This window comes from Grus americana, chromosome 1 (genome assembly GCF_028858705.1).
Source record: "Grus americana isolate bGruAme1 chromosome 1, bGruAme1.mat, whole genome shotgun sequence".
NCBI classification, from domain to species: domain Eukaryota; kingdom Metazoa; phylum Chordata; class Aves; order Gruiformes; family Gruidae; genus Grus; species Grus americana.
This window is the reverse complement of record NC_072852.1, coordinates 218,169,000-218,189,978: the sequence shown is the minus strand read 5'-3', so window position 1 is coordinate 218,189,978 and position 20,979 is coordinate 218,169,000. Positions and strand designations below refer to the sequence as shown.

General features: G+C 49.5%; 1 protein-coding gene across 3 annotated transcripts in view; it reads left to right on the top strand.

Moving 5' to 3' along the window:
* The first annotated feature begins 1,729 nt into the window (after positions 1-1,729).
* RNF169 (ring finger protein 169) overlaps positions 1,730-20,979 on the top strand; it is a 32,066-nt gene continuing 12,816 nt past the window's right edge. For all 3 annotated transcript variants that reach the window (XR_008578590.1, XR_008578589.1, XM_054836556.1), the window contains exons 1-2: positions 1,730-2,069; positions 16,738-16,814. Coding sequence is in view for 1 of the 3 variants with exons in the window: in XM_054836556.1 (XP_054692531.1) it covers positions 1,730-2,069; positions 16,738-16,814 (417 nt within the window). In the remaining 2 variants the exon portion in view is untranslated. The remainder of the gene's footprint in view (positions 2,070-16,737; positions 16,815-20,979) is intronic.

The following is a 20,979-nucleotide window of genomic DNA, read 5'->3' as shown; positions in this document are numbered from 1 at the left end:
GAAATGATTGTTCCTCATATTAAACCTCTGAGGAATATTCGTTAAATGTTCTTAATGAAAATAATCAACCCTGCATCAAATGCAAAATCAACCTTCAAATGCTGACAGCAGTGGATGTACGGCAGTGCCATCTCTGCAGCTGCAAGGCTTCGTACAGCATCATAGGCGGGAGTGCTGCTTTGTAAGATTTTTAGCCTGGTTTCTTTCCTTGGGCTAAGGAGGCCTTGCAGGACTAATCACTTCTTAATCAGATGGCCCTTTCAACCAGCCTGATGGAAAGATGGAAATCTCAAAGATGCTCCACATCAAAATATTCTGTGCAAATAGGAGCTGAGTATCAATCAAAAAAAAGTGTAAATTAGTGTCCTGCACTAATGGAGGACACTGGAGAATCCACAAGGAACAGAGCTTCATGGGCTCTGTGTGGAAACGCATTGTTTCAATGATGTGATTCCCTAAACCTCCCCTCACCTCACACTCTAAATCAGGCAAGACTAGAATCTACCCCACCACCCCAATTACCCCTCCTCAGTGAGTTATTTAGCAAACATGACAGACTTGAGATGAATTTTAAACGTCTCTGCCTAAAGCAGCAATGGAAAACGATGGGTTGGGAGTGACCTGAAAGTTTTAGGCCATGGGTGGGGAGCTGAGAGGAAGGGGTTAGTCTGAACCTGCGAGTTGGGGATTTGGGCTCCTCCAAACCCCATGGAACTGAGCGCTGCGCTCACCGCACAAAAACGCTGACTGAATACCTACAAGCAGGTATTACTCAGAAAGGGTTAAACTAAAAGGTTGGTGTAGTACCAGCCCCTGTGCTCTGCTGTTTTATAACCTGCTAATCTCATCTGTGGAGCTCCTGGACCTTTACAGCCATCCAGAGCTGAATGGGAGTTCTCCATGGCTTGGCCTGTTATGTCCAAGTCCAAAAAGCTGTGAGGAGTCCAAGAAGGCACATGCACTGTGGATATAAGGAAGTAAAGCTGCAAGTAACAGCAAATTAAGATAGAAAAGGATTGTCGGTACATGGTGATTTTGTGGTGCCTTTTAAAGATGCACCACTGGATCTTGTTGGAAGATGGTTGAAGAGGAGGCAGGAACCTGCCAGAGGCAGCCTGAGGGCTGCGCTGTGCCCCACAGACACACTCTGGGGCTGCTGAGAGCCCCCACCCAAGCGAGAGGGTCTTAAACCCTCCGAGAAACCACAGGGTCTTGAAGCAGCTCCGTGAAAGGCAGGCTAGTAGGAACAACCTGAGATCAAACTCTTCACCCAAGCATTTGGCAAGGCTGAAGTCAAAGATAACCTCCCACAGACAACTGTGGGGGATCATCCCTGTGGCAGGCCACGGCTTACAGAGCAGCAGTTTGCTGAAGGAGCATGCAGCCACCATGCCCTAAGCTATCCCCAGTGTGGTGGAGGGGACACCCGCCTCCTTCAGGGCCAGGGCTCTTCCACAGGGGGCCCCTCACACCAGACCCGGGCTCTGTGAGGGGAGCTGCCGGCTGCACAACGCCCGCAAGAAGAGGCCAAAGGATTACTGAGGGAACGGGGAGGCGGCCCCCTCCTTATATAGCCGGGCGTGACTGCTTATGAATATTCAACAGGAAGGCGTGGCAGTTTGTGGCGGTGTCTCATGAATATGCAGCAGGGGCGTGTTCCCTTATGAATTATGTAGCTAGTGGGCGGGGCCGCGCGCCCCAACGTTCTGTCCCTTCAAAGTGTGAGAAGATGGCGGCGGCGGGGCCCGGCGGCCGGGCCGCGGTGCCGGCGCGGCGGGGGCGGCGGCGTCGGGGGCGGGCCGGGGCTGCGGCGGAGGAGGACGACGAAGTGGTGTTAGCGGTGGCGGAGTGCCCGGTATGCCGCCAGGCTCTGGTAGAGGCGGTGACGCCGCCCTGCCGCCACTCTCTCTGCCTCGCCTGCTTCCAGCGCTGCCTGCAGGGCCCGGGCCTCTGCTGTCCGCTCTGCCGCAGCCGTCTCTCCACCTGGGCCCGCCGCCAACAGGCCCGCACCGAGCCCGCCGCGACGACGGCCGCCGGAGGAGGCGGGGAGCAGCGGCCGCCGGACCAAGGTGCGGCGGCGGCGGCGGGCACCTGCCCCTCCCCCCCCCCCCCCCCGGTTCCAACCGCCGCCGGCGGCGGGAGAAGGGGGGGGGGGGGAGCGCGGGGCGCGCGCGGGTGCTCGGCCCCGAGGGGGCGGGGCCGGCGCGCGGGAGGTGCGATGAGCCAGCGGGGGCTCAGCCCCGAGGGGGCGGGGCCGGCCAGAAGGGTGCGTTGAGTTTGCGGGGGCTCAGCCCCGTCCTGCGAGGGCCGAGGTAGCGGGAGGGGGGGGCGATGGGGCTGAGCCCACCCTCCTTTGCAGTGGTGGGAGATGGGCCTTGGAGGGGGGTAGCCCGAGGGGCAGATGTTTACACCTGGATCCACATCTGCTCCATGCACCAAGCGTGCCTGGGCTCAGCTGTTGGGGCTCCCCTCGCCAACAGCATCGGCAATGGGGAGAGAGGAGACAGCAGGACGGTGCCCCCCTCTATTAGAGGTGCGAAGGCCAGGCGGGAGAGGGCTAGCGGCAGCATCTTGCCCCATTCTCAGCCCCACGCTAATCCAGGGGTTTTAAGAAAACACCCCGTGTGGGGCAGGTTTGGCCTCTTCTTCTTCGAGTGTCTGCTTGAAATGGCGAACGGCTAATTATTTTTATAGTAACGTTGCCCAAAAAGCAAATGGTTACAACGGTGCTGCCCCTTGGAAGGGTTGGTAAAAGTCGGGTTGGTCTCTGCTGCGTCGAGAGAGGAAAGCTTTTGTGCCGTGGGAAGTCCCGGTCCCTTGTTGACATAAAAGAAAAGTCCATCGTTTCTGAGTTCATGGCTTTTTGTCACGCGTTTCCTCCCCGTCTCAAAAGCCGGCAGCCTTCCTCAACTCCTAGAAAACCGTTCCATGCGTTTCCTTTAAAATAAATCCTCGTTTGAGCTGGGTGGTGTGGCTCTTTCCCGGTGGGAGCCAAGGCGCTGCGCAAGATGCCCACCTTGCTGCTGTCAAAACTCCCGGTGTGCCGGGAGCTCCTGCCGACACCGCGGTGTGCGCTGGTTGGAGAGGTGATGCGGCAGAGATCGGCCGCCTACGCTGCACCTACACGAGTGCTTCACCGACGTAACAGTGCTGGTGGGAGCCCTGTAGAGCAAGACGAGGCTTTAAGCTACGGATAAACGACCTTTTAGCCGTCCAGCCGTGCCCTAACCGTTCCTTTTCGAGCGTGTTACTGGTCTCCCGGTTCGTGCTTGTGTCAGCACCCTCTTAATTTGCTGCGGGGAAAAATTGGCAGGATGAGCTTAAACAGCTTAAATTGGTGGTTTGAACTAACCCCACTAACCTTTGCTGGAAGCGAATCGGGAAGCCTTCACGCAGAAGGATTTGCTGAATCAATGAACAGACGGGCTGTCCGGAGGGAGCCGAGCCAAAGGGCTGGGAGGGACAACAGAAACTCCCGGAGTCGATCTCTGCTCCGAGGTAGTTGTGTCACTCGTGCCTAAATATACTCGGCTTGATCCAACCTAGCTTGAATGAGAATATCCAACCATGCTGCAGGAATGTTTACGCAGTGCCTTGGCTGTTTTTTCAAAAAAAATAATTAATTTTAATTCTCTGCTTGTCTTGAATTGCCTGAGATGTGTGTGTTTTGCAGCGAGGCACGAGGTCATCGCGTTGGTTGTTGTTTTCTGCCTGCCTGAACTTCCTAAAGCTCTGGAAATGTCTTGGAGAGAATCGTGGAGGGTCTTAGCACTGAGAAATGTGGGGTGTGCCCCCCAAACACGGACGGATGCCTGAGTGTCACCTTGTACACCTTGAGTGTGGCTTGATCACGGGTGCTTTAAATTGGGCTAGGCTAACCCCTACTCGTGCTGTACTCCGCGTTTCATACCGTAGACCTCGCCACCGTAAAATTACACATAAAGCTGCAGAGCGGTTGAGTTAACAGCTGATGAGGTGAGCTCAAACGAGCTGTAATCTTGAACAGCATTCCTGCTGCATTTCTAGCCCAGGCTTGAGCTTGTCCTTAAGCAGCCCCAGCTGGCTGCGTCGTGCTAAAAGCTGTGAAGGTAATTGGCCACTTATGTTGTAAGTTGGGCTAATAGTGTAGAAATCAAAGGTAGTTGATCCATTACAAATGGTAACCTACTACGTGCAGAGCGAGCGAGCAGCGGATGTGGTTTATCTTGACATTAGAGAGGCTTATCAGAGGGTCACAGCGTCGTTGAGGTCGGCAGGGACCTCTGGAGACCCAACCCCTGCTCAAAGCAGGGCCACCAGGAGCTGGTTGCCCAGGACTGTGTCCAGTTGGGTTTTGACTGTCTCCGAGGTTGGAGACTCTGCAGCTTCTCTGGGTAACCTGTGTCAGTGCTTGACCATCCGGACAGTAAAAAAGTTTTTTCCTATGTTAAATGGAACTTGTATTTCGATCTGTGCCCATTTCCTTTCATCCTGTCACTGGGCACCACTGAGAAGAGCCTGGTTCCGTCTTCTCTGCTGTCTCCCACCAGGTGTTTAAACACATTGATAAGATCCTGCTGAGCCTTGTCTTCTTCAGACTGAACAGTCCCAGCTCTCTCCACCTCCTCTCATATGTCAGATCCTCCAGTCACTTAATGATCTTCATGGCCTTTCACTGATCAAGATAAACAACATCCACTGCTCTCCACTCATCCACTGTGCCAGTCATCTCATCACAGAAGACTGTTATGCTGGTTAAGCATGGTTTCCTTTTTCAAATATCTGAGCTGACTACCTCCCAAACACCTCCTTGTCCTTGTCTAGACGTGGTTTCCAGGAATAGTTGCTCCATCACCTTCCCAGGGATCAAGGTGGGGCTGGCCCTGTCGTTCCTCCTCCTTGCTCTTTTGAAGGGAGGAGTGACATTTGTTTTCTTCCAGGCCTCAAGAACCTCTCCCGATCACCATGACCTTTCAAAGATAATCAATTAAGAGTGGCCTTACCATGACTTTGGCCAACTCCCTCAGCACTCGTGGGTACAACCCATGAGGTCCTGTGGACCTGTGTATGTCTGGTTGTTTAAATGTTCCCTAACATCCTTCCTCCAGCGAGGGTGGGTCTTTGTTGCTCCAGATATTCCCCCTGGTCTCAGGGGCCTAGGATTCCTGAGGCTGGTTTTAGAGTCACAGAAAGGTTTGGATTGGAAGAGACCTTTGAAGATCACCTAGTTCCAACCCCCTGCCATGGGCAGGGACACCCTCCACTAGCCCAGCTTGCCCAAAGCCCCATCCAACCTGGCCTTGAACACTGCCAGGGAGCCAGGGGCAGCCACAGCTTCTCGGGGCAACCTGTCCCAGGGCCTCAGCACCCTCACAGGGAAGGATTTCTGCCTCACATCTCATCTCCATCTCCCCTCCTGCAGCTTCAGGCCATTCCCCTTGGCCTGTCACTCCCTGCCCTTGTTACCAGCCCCTCTCCAGCTTTCCTGGAGCCCCTTTGGGGACTGGAAGGGGCTCTAAGGCCTCCCCGCAGCCTTCTCTTCTCCAGGCTGAACAAGCCCAACTCTCTCAGCCTGAGGTCTCCAGAGCAGAGGTGCTCCAGCCCTTGCATCATCTTCATGGCCTCCTCTGGACCCGCTCTAGCCATAGAGACGGAGGAAAGGAGTCATTGAACATCTCAGCCTTTTCCATGTCCTTTGGCATCAGGCCCCCTGCCCCACCCAGCAGCAGACCCACATTTTCCTTTTGCTGCTCACGCACTTGTAGACGCCTTTCTTGTTTTCCATCGTATCCATTTGCTTTTTGCTTTTTTTACTCTTGTCTCCCGTAACATCTGCACTGACACTCTGGTGAAGACCTGGGGGCACCTTACCAATGTGCGTGGATCCCTGAGAGCAAGCAGTAAAAGCAGCAGAACTAGCATCTTCTTGGTGATGCCCTGTGACAGGACAGGAGGCAATGGGCACAAACTGAAACACAAGAAGTTTTGCTTACCATAAGAAAAAAACCCTTTTACTGTAAGAGTGACCAAGCACAGGTTGCCCAGGGAGGTTGTGGGGTCTCCATCCTCGGAGGCAGTCAAAACCCAGCTGAACGTGGACCTGGCCAGCCTGCTCCTGGTGACCCTGCTTGAGCAGAGGGGTTTGGTCTCCAGAGGTCTTTGCCAACCTCAACTATTCTGTGATTTTGTTATCAAACACTGAATAAGCTGCTGTATTTAATTAAACCACTTAAAATCTGCGGAATCTTAAAAACTACTTGGTGTGACCTCTTGACATAATTGATTATTCCAGCTTAAATTGCTTAATTAATCACGGTTTCAAGTCTCAATTTTTGTCATTCACTTTGGGATTCGTACATAATAGTGGACTTAAGGAGCTCTCAGACCTTGGCTGAGATTGTGGCTTCTGTGTTAGGTGCTACACGAATACGTATGAAGACAAAGTCCTTGTCATGACACTTGTCAAACACAACTGCATAGAAGGAAGCAGAAACAACGCATACTTGCTGCCTGTGTTGTGTCTTAGCGTGGACTGGGTTTGCTTGCCCGCTTCTGGGCATCTGCTGCCCTTTGAGCTGCCCCGCTGCCTTCAGCCTGGCCTCCAGCTGCTGCTCCAGAAGGTGTGGGTGACCCATCGGTCCCACGTCCTCTCTGCCTCCTCTGTGGTCATCTCTAGGTACTGTGTAGCATCTGGAAAGGCACCCGTACATGCTGGTGTAAAACTGAATTTTGAGCTGAAGATGCAGCACTGGGTGTAACACTTTGCTAAGTGTGATTTCTTATATTAAAACAGTTGCCTGGTGAAAGTCTTGGAAGGCAGATAGGTGCGGCAGATGGGAGGCTTGGAGACTGCGGGTATGGTTTGAGGATTCAGCCAGCCAAGAAGAAGAAAGAACATACCATGTTCGCAGCAAGTTGCTCGGCCTGATTTGTAAGAAAATAAATATATTCATATTTCTCCAAGGAAGATGGACTATACTGTGAATCACGACAAAAGAAAAAGGTCTTGTGAAAAAGGACAAGAAGGTTAGATTGTGGCCATATCTTCTCAGACAGCAGGCACAAGGCCCAACTTCAGCATCAGATACTCACCCACACTGATAGATTTTTGCCTATCAGTCCCAGAATCCCAGACTGGTCAGGGTTAGAAGGGACCTCTGGAGATCATCTACTCCAAACCCCTGCTAGAGCAGGATCACCCAGATCAGGTTGCACAGGATGGCATCCAGGCGGGTTTGGAATCTCTCCAGAGAAGGAGACTCCACAACCTCTCTGGGCAGCCTGTCCCAGGGCTCGGTCACCCGCAGAGGGAAGAAGTTTTTCCTCATGCTCAGGTGGAACTTCCTGTGTTCCAGTTGGTGCCCGTTGCCCCTTGTCCTGTCGCTGGGCACCACTGAGAAGAGTCTGGCCCCTTCCTCTTGACACCCACCCTTTAGATATTGATAAGTGTTGATCAGATCCCCTCTCAGGCTTCTCTTCTCCAGGCTAACCAGCCCCAGCTCTCTCAGCCTTTCCTCACACCAGAGATGCTCCAGGCCCCTCCTCATCCTCGCAGCCCTCCGCTGGACTCTCCCCAGTACTTCCCTGTCTGTCTGGAACTGGGGAGCCCAGACCTGGACACAGAACTCCAGCTGTGGCCTCACCAGGGCAGAGCAGAGCAGAGCAGAGGGGGAGGAGAACCTCCCTCAACCTGCTGGCCACGCTCTTCTCCATGCACCCCAGGACACCATTGGCCTTCTTGGCCACGAGGGCACGCTGCTGGTCATGGAGAGCTGCTTGTCCACCAGCACTCCCAGGTCCTTCTCTGCAGCGCTGCTTCCCAGCAGGTCAACTCCAACCTGTACTGGTGCTGGGGTTATTCCTCCCTGGGTGCAGGACCCTACCCTTGCCCTTCTTGAATTTCATTGGGTTCCTCTCTGCCCAACTCTCCAGCCTGTCCAGGTCTCGCTGAATGGCAGCGCAGCCTCCTGGTGTGTCGGCCACTCCTCCCAGTTCTGTATGGTCAGCAAACTCCTGAGGGTGCACTCCGTCCCCTGTCCAGGTCATGGATGAATATGTTGAGCAAGTTGGGACCCAGCACTGACCCTTGGGGCACACCACTCACTACAGGCCTCCGACTGGACTCTGTGCCGCTGATCACAACCCTCTGGGCTCTGCCATTCAGCCAGTTCTCAACCCACCTCACTGTCCACTCATCCAACCCACACTGCCTAAGCTTGCTTATGAGGATGTTATGAGAGACAGTGTCAAAAGCCTTGCTGAAGTCAAGGTAGACAACAATCCTGACATTACCATCCCGGATTATAGATGACTTCAGGGAGCTTGGAAAATTGCTGAAGGACAAGTGTTGCTCCAGGAACTGGGAAACAGAAATTCAGTTTTTCAAGGAATGGGCTTGTTAAGCTGGTCAAGAGCTTTAAACTCCTAACATGAAAGTGGTCTGGGAGGGAAAGAATAAATGACTGCTCATGCAATAGATCTCCAGGTGGTTTTGGAAGAGACGGGAAGTGTTCTCCCCCACGCCGAGTTAGGATCGAGGGTACCTAAACCATTCCTTGTAGACATCTGAGTCATCCGTTCATACACAGATGGCAGAAGGGGATCCCACAGCCGCCTTTGTTTCAGCCTCTGAACACTTGGAAAATTTTGCCTAATATCTAATCAAAATCTCTTTTGTTATGAATGCAGCTGATTTCTTTTGTTTCTCTTCTGCCCGGTAGCTATGCAGAACAATTAATAACTGATGCTTTTATAGGAGGGGTGGGGTGTTTTTGCCAGACTTCTAACATGACTTCCCCTCCTTCCTCCGAGTCTTTTTTTGGCTGCGGTTTCCCTCTTTCCCTACCGAACCAGACCAGTCTAGTTCTTGAGCATTTCCTGGTGATTCCTTAATTTCCTGTCATTTCTGTTGTTCTGTAGCCTGTCGCCAGTTTTTTTCTCTCCAGACCACAGTGCTAAGAGTTTGGAAATGGCAATTCCGATGAAGCCTTTCCCCACTAAGTGAAAAGCAGTGATTTACTCCCCACGTCAAAGTGACTAAAGTCAACACCACCTCTTTCTTCCTCCTCATTGCAGCATTGGTGTTGTATGGTTGTTCGATGGGACAGATTAAATTTAAGATTGCCCAGGAAAAGAAGTAAGGTAGAGCTGCCTCTGCAGGGGCATTAATAACTGTGCCATGAGACTGTCAGAGTGCTTGCACCTCCATCTCCTCCCCTGCTGTCCTCTCTCCAGTCATCAGAGTCAGTGCTGGGTCTGGTCTTGTTCAACATATTCATCCATGACCTGGACAGGGGACGGAGTGCACCCTCAGGAGTTTGCTGACCATACAGAACTGGGAGGACTGGCCGACACACCAGGAGGCTGCGCTGCCATTCAGCGAGACCTGGACAGGCTGGAGAGTTGGGCAGAGAGGAACCAACTGAAATTCAACAAGGGCAAGGGTAGGGTCCTGCACCCAGGGAGGAATAACCCCAGCACCAGTACAGGTTGGGGGTGACCTGCTGGGAAACAGTGCTGCGGAGAAGGACCTGGGAGTGCTGGTGGACAACAAGCTCTCCATGACCAGCAGCGTGCCCTCGTGGCCAAGAAGGCCAATGGTGTCCTGGGGTGCATGGAGAAGAGTGTGGCCAGCAGGTTGAGGGAGGTTCTCCTCCCCCTCTGCTCTGCTCTGCTCTGCCCTGGTGAGGCCACAGCTGGAGTTCTGTGTCCAGGTCTGGGCTCCCCAGTTCCAGACAGACAGGGAACTACTGGGGAGAGTCCAGCGGAGGGCTGCGAGGATGAGGAGGGGCCTGGAGCATCTCTGGTGTGAGGAAAGGCTGAGAGAGCTGGGGCTGGTTAGCCTGGAGAAGAGAAGCCTGAGAGGGGATCTGATCAACACTTATCAATATCTAAAGGGTGGGTGTCAAGAGGAAGGGGCCAGACTCTTCTCAGTGGTGCCCAGCGACAGGACAAGGGGCAACGGGCACCAACTGGAACACAGGAAGTTCCACCTGAGCACGAGGAAAAACTTCTTCCCTCTGCGGGTGACCGAGCCCTGGGACAGGCTGCCCAGAGAGGTTGTGGAGTCTCCTTCTCTGGAGAGATTCCAAACCCGCCTGGACGCCATCCTGTGCAACCTGCTCTGGGTGATCCTGCTTTGGCAGGGGGCTGGACTGGGTGATTTCCAGAGGTACCTTCCAGCCCCTGCCAATCTGTGAATCTGTGAATCCATGATGCTTAAATTATTTTTAATCTACCAGTCAAACCATTAATGAAGAGTGCGATCAGGACCAGACGCAGAGCTAGCCCCAGTGGCCAATGAGAGAGGCTGTCCTGGCAGGGTAGTGGATTGTTACCTCTTGGAAGATAAATTTTCAGCTAGTTATGCTTCTGTCTGAATAGTGGTTATACCTAGACTAACTTTTTTTCTCACTGTGCTTCTAAGAATTGGGGGGTTTATGTGTTTCCCAATGAAAAAAATGATACATTTTTGGTATGCTGTTACTCAGGGTGTTGAGGACGTGGTTATCCTGCAAATATATCCAGATAATACGGGAACTAGAGGGTGAGCTGGGAGTCAGCGTGCAAGGAAACCTCATGGAATGAGCCTGCATCTGCTGGAATTTCACCTCCATCCCAGGACCAGCCCTGCTGTATCCAGCTGGGCAGCTCTACAGGGTCTGTGTTGCACGTGTCTCTGGCAGCTCCAGGAGAGCACGTGAGCTTTTGTGTTTGTGCAGTGCTACGCCTGAGCTGAAATGGTCTCCATGAGCCCAAAGGTGTTGCAACTAAACTGTATCTAGCAAAATCTTCATGAGGTTAAGAGCTGTCACAGGATTTTGAGTTCCTTTGCAGTGGTTCCTACTCTCGTATTGCGTTATTTCCTTCTGCATTTCTGTCCAGAGCAAGTTTTTGGGCAGTGCAGGAGGCAGTTCCTCCACGGGCCGCTCAAAAGTACATGGGTGACCCCTGACACAGCGCATCCTGCTAGTCCTTAACTTTCTCTGTAAAGAAAAATTGTGGATGTCTTGGTCTCTGCAGCAGGTGAAATGCCCTCTCACCCCCAAGAGATGAACTCGTATTGTTACTTGTTTCCCCCTCATCCCCTGATTATCACATCAGAGAAGGGGATTGGATTGAATTAATGCGAGTTGTTCTTACAGGGTTGGTGTTAGTTTGCCATCTGCCTCTTACCATCCAGATATTTGCTAACGAACTAACAATTGTTTGTAGTACCTGTTTGCATATTAAAACTAAGCCTGCTGTTTTACAGTTTTCAAGTAGTGGCTTCCCCTCTTGTTCCCCTACTTCTCCATGACCTTAAAGAAAACCCCTTTGCTTCAGGAAGCCTCAAAGACAACCACAAGCAGTTCAGAACTTACCAAGGGGAATTTCACCAGCTTTCTAAAGCCACCTCTTCCCTGTCCCTCTCACATCCCCAGACAGCCTCTCCATCTTCCATCTTCCTTTATTCAAAGCCTCTTCCCGGGGGTTGCTACCAGCAAGAGCACATCTTGTGGATTTATACCCAGTATGGCTTGAACATCTCCCATCTTTGCCAAGACTGACTCTCAGCACACCATGCATAGGCATCGACCGGTTCTTGGCCACGTCCCCACAAAGGTCTTTCCATTTACAGTCTATTTTATTCTTGAACTTGGTACTTTCCTTTTAGCTTAAATGGCCTTTCATCTATTTGTACCACTGTACAACTCATGAATTTTATAAATCCTATAGTAAGAACTATTTGCTGTTTGGGCATTGCGTGAAACCCGCAGCCTTGCATTCACTGTCAGCTGTCTGTCGAAACCAGGCAAGACAGATCATTCATCTGGATGAGAAACTGTATTCAAGAGAGTTCTTCCAAAATACCTTTCTCTTGCACTTTCTGTGCCATCTTTATGTACTTCTTGTATCTGCGTTCATGCTCCTGTTTCTTGAAGTACCTGACCACAGTTAATTTTCGGTAAACAACAAAGCATCGGTCTTCTGAACACTTAAGCTTTCACTCTGTCAATTCTTTCTCTGCCCTCTTTCAGTTAACTGATGGACTTTTTTGTCCATGTCTAGATCCACTTTTTGGTGGCTTTGTGCGCCTTTTCCAAGCTCCCCAGGCCAAGCTTTTGAAAATGGAGAAACAGAACAAGAGGTGCAGGGGAAAGCAATGCTTTCTGTGCCCCCGCATCAGTGGTAGGGGAGCCGGGTTGCTCTGTTTGGAACATAAATCAAATAAAATTAGGTGATTCTTCCTCTCTACTCCGCTCTGGTGAGACCCCCCTGCAGTGCTGCGTCCAGCTCGGGGGTCCCCAGCACAAGAAGGACACGGAGCTGTTGGAGCGAGTCCAGAGGAGGCCACGGAGATGATGCGAGGGCTGGAGCACCTCTGCTCTGGAGACCTCAGGCTGAGAGAGTTGGGGTGGTTCAGCCTGGAGAAGAGAAGGCTGCGGGGAGACCTTAGAGCCCCTTCCAGTCCCCAAAGGGGCTCCAGGAAAGCTGGAGAGGGGCTGGTGACAAGGGCAGGGAGTGACAGGACAAGGGGGAATGGCCTGAAGCTGCAGGAGGGGAGATGGAGATGGGATGTGAGGCAGAAATCCTTCCCTGTGAGGGTGCTGAGGCCCTGGCACAGGTTGCCCCGAGAAGCTGTGGCTGCCCCTGGCTCCCTGGCAGTGTTGAAGGCCAGGTTGGATGGGGCTTTGGGCAAGCTGGGCTAGTGGAGGGTGTCCCTGCCCATGGCAGGGGGGTGGAACTAGATGGGCTTTGAGGTCCCTTCCCACCCAAACCCTTCTGTGATTCTGTGAAAATCTGTTGGGAAGACTTGTCTTGAGGAGATTGTTGGAATTATTGGTACTAGCCTATTTAGGATGTAGCAAGTGAGGGAGAAATGACAGTGTCTTAATAGCTAACTACTACATTAACATTTTTTTTCAGTGTCATCTTCTGCTTCAGCTGGAGCTCCAGGCTCAGAACTAGATTAAATCTATTTTTGTCCCATTTGACTGTGCATGAGAACCGGTCTGGACTCTGTTGTGGTACGGGAGCTGCTCTGGGGTGAAAAACCAAAACTTTTTGGAGGGTTGCATATTTTTTTTCAGTACATCAGTCTTAACTTGGCTCAGTTCCGTCTCTGGTTTGCTGTGACCACAGATGCTCGCGTCAGGGCAGGAGAAGGGGGCTGGCAATGCCGCGTGTCGTCCTACCAGTGTGTGACAGCCGTAAGTCTTCCCACTGCTCCCAGCTTCCTGATTCTTCCACTTACAAAAAAGTTGAGGATTTGTGGCCGAAACGTTCTGAATTTTAGTTTCTTGTTTCCAAATACGCCCCGATCCACCGATGCCGAAGTATATGAAGCATGCCATTGCTTTATCTTCATGTAATTTAGTTAACATCCTTTTAAAAGAACTAGAGTAACTACTCTTGTTGGAAAACCTCTCCGTAGTCAGAAAACTTCTAACTTTTTGTTTTGTGTTTTGATAACATCTGAGATCTCATCTTCATGTGCAAGTATAAACACAAACTGCTGGAAGTTAAAAGGAAAACCAGTGGAAACCTCAAGGTTTTGATTATCCCCATCAGGAATAAAGGGGAGAAGGAAGCTACAAAGCCTGCTGGAGGTTTCCATGGAAGCTGGAGATGAGGGGGATTCGCTGCCATGGGTGGCAGAGCTTTGACTTGCCGGATGGCATCACTTTGGCAAAACCCAGGAGCCTCTGAATGACGGACAGGGAACTGAAGGGTTTCTGAATCGAGTTCAACTTCTTTTTATTCAACCCATGTTGCCGAATTCACCAGATGGATATTTCTGAATCTTTTCACCAGTAAATATAAAATCTGCTGGTCAGGAGTGCAGGTTAACGGTGCCTGGGTGTAATGCACGGTTCTGCATGCTAACATTGAAGGGATGGAGGCATACAAGGGGATTGAGGCTACAAGTCAAATGCCTCTTGTAAGGAGAACCAATGTTAAATAATTAGAAAATCTTTTGTCCTCTCAAATAGTGCAGAAATCAATTGTTTTTTCCAAGACTGAGCACAATAGGATGAAACTCTTGTCTGCCAACATAAAAGAGCAGGATGCTGGGTTTGATCCTGCCGCTGTGACTGTTTCAGTGCTGTCTCCCTGCTCCGGAGGAGCATCCCGATGCCAGCCTTCCCAACAGCCCTTCCAAGTCACCTTCATTCAGAAACCGTGTCTGTTGACCCGCTGCTCAGTCGAGAGGAAGAGCGCGCAGGAGTTTTGCTGCAAAATCAAATAAAAGGCCATTTCTTCCATCAGCTTACCCATTTCCATTGTTCTAGGCTGCAGCACACATCGAAACAGCTGAGCAGCCTTGTCCTGGACCTGAACATCTGGAATTAGCACAGGGAGGTGTGCTGGAAGGATACATGGTGATGCTCTGATCATCCTGCCTTCCTCTTCAGCTGCATCCCACTGTGGGGACCGATCCGGTTCCATTTGCAGCGTTTCTGTGCCGATGGAAGCATCCTTGGCTGGGGGCAGCCACCGTGCAGCATCGCTCTACCCCAGAAACTACAGCGGGGTGTTGTAACTGTAAATCTACAGTTGTGGATACATTTTTATTTTAACCTTTTCTACATAGAGTTTGAAATTTGGGGTCTCTCTCTTTTGACCCATCTATAAAATGTACAACTTGTTGCATAAAGATGCTAGACATAAAATTCCCTCCACCTGATGTTAGACTACCAGCTAAACCAGCACAACTTCATAGATAAACGTTGCTCCATTATTTAAAATCTCTTCTGGCTTGCTGAACCCATGTAAGCAATGAAACCGTTGATGTGGCTTGTCTTCACTGCTGCTTGTTTCCCCTCAGGTTAGCTCGTATGCTTTTATTACCCCGGAGGGGAAAGATACACCTTTTTAGCTATGAAGATAAGGTCTGAGACAAGCCTTAAACATTCAGAAGTAATTGAAGGTTGCTGCGGGCGCGTTACAGATTGCTGTTGCTCTTGGGACTGTCTCCGTGGAAGTTCAGCTTGATAAAATTCACAAAGAACTGGAACTGCTCAAGGACACAATTGAAAAAACATTTTGAGAAGCCGGTGGAAGGTTTCCAGCGCCGCCGGTTGCAGGCGCAAAAGGAGCGAGGAATGCAGCCTGGCCTCCCCAGCATCGCCACCACTCGGGATTTTTATCACACATGTTGGGACATTTTGGATGTTTTCCTTTAAAAACAAGCCTAGCTCGTGCAGGAGTGCAAGTAAGAGGGAATAGCAGCTCTTTTTTTTTTTTTTAGAAAAAGCTTATAATCTATATGCCTGATGTTTGATTACAAGGGGGGTTTTTCCCCCTTTTAAAGCAAGTATAAAAGAAATACTTTGTGATTTGTTCACCTCTGGCCTTGGCAGTGTTGCCTCTCCATTGCTCCCTGAGCAGCAAGCTCCGGAGTTTGCACTCACACTCACCAGTGGGGAAGGACTGAAGTTACAAGGTTTTCCTCTAAGAACTTTAAAAGCAAACCGGTGGAAAGCAGGACAGGTGAAAACGGGATTTAGTTCAGTCTTTAAATGACATGTTTCAGCACCAGGGCTGCGACCTGTCCCCAGGGAGGAGGCAAACGTGGCCGTGAACTGGAGGATGCCCGCCGGAGCAGTTGGCCGCTGGGTGTTTGATTTACTTTACCCACCGCGAAGCTTTCATTTTGGGCCAACGTGTTTGAGGAATAAAAACGCTTCCTAAACAAAACACGCAGTGGAGCTGCCGGTTTATATCCCTTAATTTCAGCAAGCTGGGAAAAGGAAATACCACTGATGTTTCCTCCTTGCTCGTACCCGTTTCATCCCGAGCACAGCACGTCGGGATGATGAGCTGTGCTGCTCCCTGCCTGGAGCACTGATCTGGGCTGAGCCGGGACAGTCGTTCAGGGGTTGTTGTTTTATTCCGGTTGTTCCCTCTTCCATCCAAGCTCCTCCGACTGTAATGCAACTTGCCCAGACTTGTGCTGCAGAAAAGCGGGAGGGAGCTTTGAGGCTGACATAAAGAAGGGAGTCATTTGGGGAGTAACAAACGCTGGGGATGGAGGTTAAACTCTAATCCTGTGCCAATATGCTTTTGGTTTCTGAATTCCCGAGGGGGGAAGGGAGGAAGCGGGAGCAGGACGGGGAATTCCTGCCGGACGGAGCAGCCCGCCCGCCCAGCTTTGAAATATTGAGCTCGGGGAGCGCATTGCAAGCAGAATAAAAGCTGAGCTTGCTCCCGACCGGCGGGATGGCACTGCAAACGGCCGCGAAGGTGAAGGGGACATGGAGGAGTAAACCCACCGTTTATATAGAAAATAGCGTTCTCGATGTGTTTGTTTAAATGGCAGAAGGGCGCGGGTGTGAATTCGGGGCGTTGTGCTGCTGCTGTCAGCCTGTGTTTCCTGGGTGTCTGGCTGGAGCAGATGCTTAAAGCCTGGTTTTATTTCTAGGACTCAGATTCCCTGTGACATCTCAGAGCTGTTACTTAACCTCTGTGTTTACATCCTCCTAATACTCCCCTGACTGCTTCACTGCTTGTCAAGAACTCTTGAGAATCTCAAAAGAAATCGTAGAAGTGCAAAATGGTATTACTTGGCCATCCTCCTCCCAGTGATTCTGTATGTTAAACAGAGCTTTGACAGCAGTGTCGTCATATAAACGTACGTGCTTGAAAAAATGCTGCAGAATTTCTTGTGCAGTTCCTGGAGAGCTTACCCTTTTTGGGAAATAATGGACAACCCCAGTCATCATACATTAAAAAGTGTTTCCTTTTTTTTTTTTTTTTTCCTTCTCTTTCCAGACTTTATATTCAGAGCACCCATTAAATTAAGCAAACCAGGGGAACTCCGAGAAGAATATGAAAGCCAGCTAAGGAAGGTACGGTATTCTGTGTAATTGTGGTTTTTCTTCCAGAATAACTTGGATTTCTTGCAGGAATGGCATCCTACCTATAAGGAAACTTAAAGGGCTTTTTATTCCTGCTCTGTAACAAAGGTTATTTATTCCCTTTATGCTGTTCAGCCAATTCAGGAAAATGTTGGCAGTAATCGAGCATGGTAGGATGAGGGGTAATGGTTTTAAGCTGCAGGAGGGGAGATGGAGATGGGATGTGAGGCAGAAATTCTTCCCTGTGAGGGTGCTGAGGCCCTGGCACAGGGTGCCCCGAGAAGCTGTGGCTGCCCCTGGCTCCCTGGCAGTGTTGAAGGCCAGGTTGGATGGGGCTTTGGGCAAGCTGGGCTAGTGGAGGGTGTCCCTGCCCATGGCAGGGGTGGCACTGGATGGGCTGGGAGGTCCCTTCCCACCCAAACCATTCCCTGATTCTAGGTAGAAGCCAGATTTTGCTGCCTTAGGCTGCCTTCCAGAACACGGAAATGTACCTTCCTTGGTGAACCTCGAGCGACTGTTCGGTTGTACGGCGTTTATTAGAGCATCAGTAGTTGTGGATGTAATTCCATGAAGGCTTTTGCAGCACAAAGCATCTCCTGCAGTAACACCCTTCACAGACACAATCTATTCCAAACTAGACCTTCCTGTCTATTTTTAGGCAAGAAAAAAATATCATTTAGACAAAAAACTGAGAAGGGAAGAAAAGCTTTTCAGCTGTTTTGGAGTCTGTCTGGGAAAATATTTTCTACATTTAAAAAAGGATTTTTTTTTCTTATCTAAATCATTGAAACCTCTCCAGTGGCTAGTCGTTTATGGAAATTGGCTGCTTTTTAAGTGAGAAACATTACAGTGAAAGCAATGGCTGCTGCAACCGAGCGGATAATGATTTCCATTGCAACCCCTCTCGTGAGAATCGCCCGTAACTTGCCAAAACGTGCGCGTTGCCACTCGTAGCCCTTGCGTCTGTCATCCCTTCCTCTGCCTAGACCTGCGCGCCATCCTGCCGAAACGACGTGAACTCTGCCCCGCTGCCAGTGTCTCTGTCAATAGATTTAATCGTTGTCCCGGGGCCTTGATCTCTGTGATGGTGTTTTGCTTTGAGATGGGTCCAACCTCTCGCTGATTAGTTTAGCTGCTGGGGAAGAGGAACAGGAGTTTATTCACCATTGAAGAATTTTCTTTGGGTTTTCACTTGAAGAGCTCAACAACTGTAGAAAGGGCTGGGAAGATGCAGCTAAGTTAGAAAAATAACCTTCTCTGCTGAGTGATGCTAAGCAGGGAAATACTGCTTAGGTGATATTTAAGGTAAATAACTCATGTGGGAAATGCATGTATGTAAGGAGACAGTTAAAACGGTGGAAGGGTCTTCTCTCTTGCTTCTCTACATGCGGAATTAGCGGTGACACTGATGGGCAGTGTCACTACAGGTTATTAGGATCACTTTGGCTGACGGTGAACTTTCTTTAAGTGAAGTTAAGACATGCAAACTCTTCTCTGGTCCGGGTGACTTTCACTAGGTAGGCAAGCACGCTTCACGTGTAAAATCTTGTGGCTTGCGGCATTTTTGGTGAGACACTTTGTTGGTTTAGGCAGCAGTGTAAGACTTAAGCCCACAGAAATCTTACTCATATAAAAATCTAGTTTATTAATTAACTCAAATATGCATCACTGTATTTGGCAATATTTTTTTTCACTGTAGCCTTTAGGGTATCTTTGGCATAAAGAAGAAATAAAGCTTTTCATACGGGTATTGACTGTAAACCCTGCTAGGGTTTTCTAAATCTCTCCGTAATAGTGAGTGTGAGACTTTCCATGATGATATTGGAGTTAACTCGACATTGATCCTGCCAGACTTGTTGCTTGATGTCTTCAATCCAGTGGCAAGGCCAGAATTTCCCGGGTGTCCAGAGGAGCAGGAACCACCTGAGTTCATGGGGACAGGATCTTAATGCCTCCGGACTGATGCGTATCTGGATCTTCTGGAAGGATTAAACCATCTTCTCTCCCATGGTCCATAAATCTTTTATAGGAGCATTGCATCCGTGCACGACAAAGCGGGTACTTTGTCACCGTTTGCTAATCCCGATTGCTCCGTTACCAACTTTAAATACGATTTATATAAAGACCAATTAAGTCCATTTGAAGCGTAGTCAGACTGCAGCTGAAGAGGTTTTTGCGTCTACTGCTTGACTTCAGGAAAAAGGTGCCACGTGCGGTCCGGTGCCAACACTTCTCACTTTCCCACCAGTCAAAAGGAAATACTTTAACATGTTTCTGGCATTTTGGGCATGTTTTTGTCTCGTTCCTGTTCAGCCTGCTGGCTTCCCCTTTTTGCTCACTGGCAGATGGGAGAGAGGTTTCTTTCCCCTCCCAGCTTGAACTCATTTATTAACCTCGTCTGAAAGAGCTGGTTGGGGGGAAGATTCTCTGAATCATCATCTAAGAGGAAAGGGCGATGTAATTTTGCTGACAAAAATGGCAACTGATGATGCACTCGCGCTTTTTCCTTATTCCAGGCAAAACTGTGCTGTTGCCACTTAGCGAGAGTTTCTTGGTGTCGCTGAACTTCTGAATTAGGCAGGAGGAGACGAGAACTCAGGTTTGGGAATCAAAGCTTCTGTATAACTGGGCTTCCCTCTGTGTCTTGAGGCAAGAGATTTCATCTCGGCTTCCTTGCCCGTGAAACAGGGATAACCCGTGCTGGCTTTCCTCCCGAGGAAGGGAGAGGAGTGTTCAAAAGCTTTTACATCTCCCACGTGTGAGTTGTTTTATAAATCCTCGCTCTTGACCTGCTTCCCCGCCTTTTGCAGTTGAAAACAAAGTCTTTACCATAATTATGTACTGAAGAATTTTTATTTGAAGTGGATAATCTCGTAGTATAATTTTCTCCACTGGCTTTCAGAATGAGATGAAATGTTTGCTGTCTGCGCAGGATAGCGAGGGGGTTTTTTCCTCTTTTACACAGCTCACTTGGTACTCTGGTATTTTATATTTTTCCAAAGGAAGATATCGTTTCTGTGTACTAAAAACCTAACTCCTCCTGTTAAACTGTCTTTCTATCACGAGCAGTCTATTGCTTGTAATCACACGCAATCAGGAGGGAAACTCCTACCTGAGGCATGTGCTGACATGCAGCTTTCCAGCAGCATGGGTAGACGGAGCAGGCTCGGGGAGTGAGCGAGCAAACCCGGAGACTTTATGGAGTGAAGAGAAGATGTCAAACGTGAGTTTACCAAACTTTGGGAAACTAATGTTAGTATGAAGAATGATGTTCCAGAAAATTTCATTTCCTGAGCAATTTTTGAGTAAAAAAATTAGCGATTGCTGGTACAGTATTTTTTTCCTGCGGTTCCAAATGGGATATCCGAAAGGGCTACAGACGGGTTAAAATGCGTGTTCTGATAACCGTACTACTAACAGCAGCTGACGATCCTGCACCCGGTATTTCAAAGACTCTACTCAGATAATGTAAGATACTTCTCCCAGGGTAGATGTTTCGCACCATCTTGTTTCAGTTTCTAGTCCTCATGTCCCAGCACAGTATTGCCACATTTGTAAGTAAATTCTCTGGGAGATAATTGACATTAGGCTAGTTTAATTTTTTTTATTTTTTTTTTACATTAGTAGGAATTTTATCATTAGGGTTTGCTTTTGTTTGCAACTTGAATTCTGGATCTAAGTTCTTTTTTGTATCCTGTTAATTAGGATCCTGCTGTTGCTTTTTTCACTGTTCACTGTCAGCAGAGCTTGTGCTTGTACCTCCCATTAACTACGCCATGGCTTGGCCTAAAATCTTTCAGTATTCCTGTATGTTATTACATATGCTTGTGGCTTTAGATTTGGGAATTGCGTATAATTTTATAAGTTAGACAAAAAAGTGAAGATTCCATATATCTTCCCTCCGTGGGAGAAATACAGAAAGGACGCAAGTATTGGGTAGTATATCAGCTGGCCAAAAAGAATCATCTTTATGATAAATCTTGATGTGAACTTGTTTATCAGATACTTCTAAAAGGCTCCTTAAAGTGCAGAAATAATTGTTCGTGAAACGTACAGCAGACCATTCACCATGTCTGCATCATGTGGCCATCATCTATATTAGTCAGACGTTGCGTTGTAGTTACCGCTTGAGATTATGAATAGATCAGGAATTTAA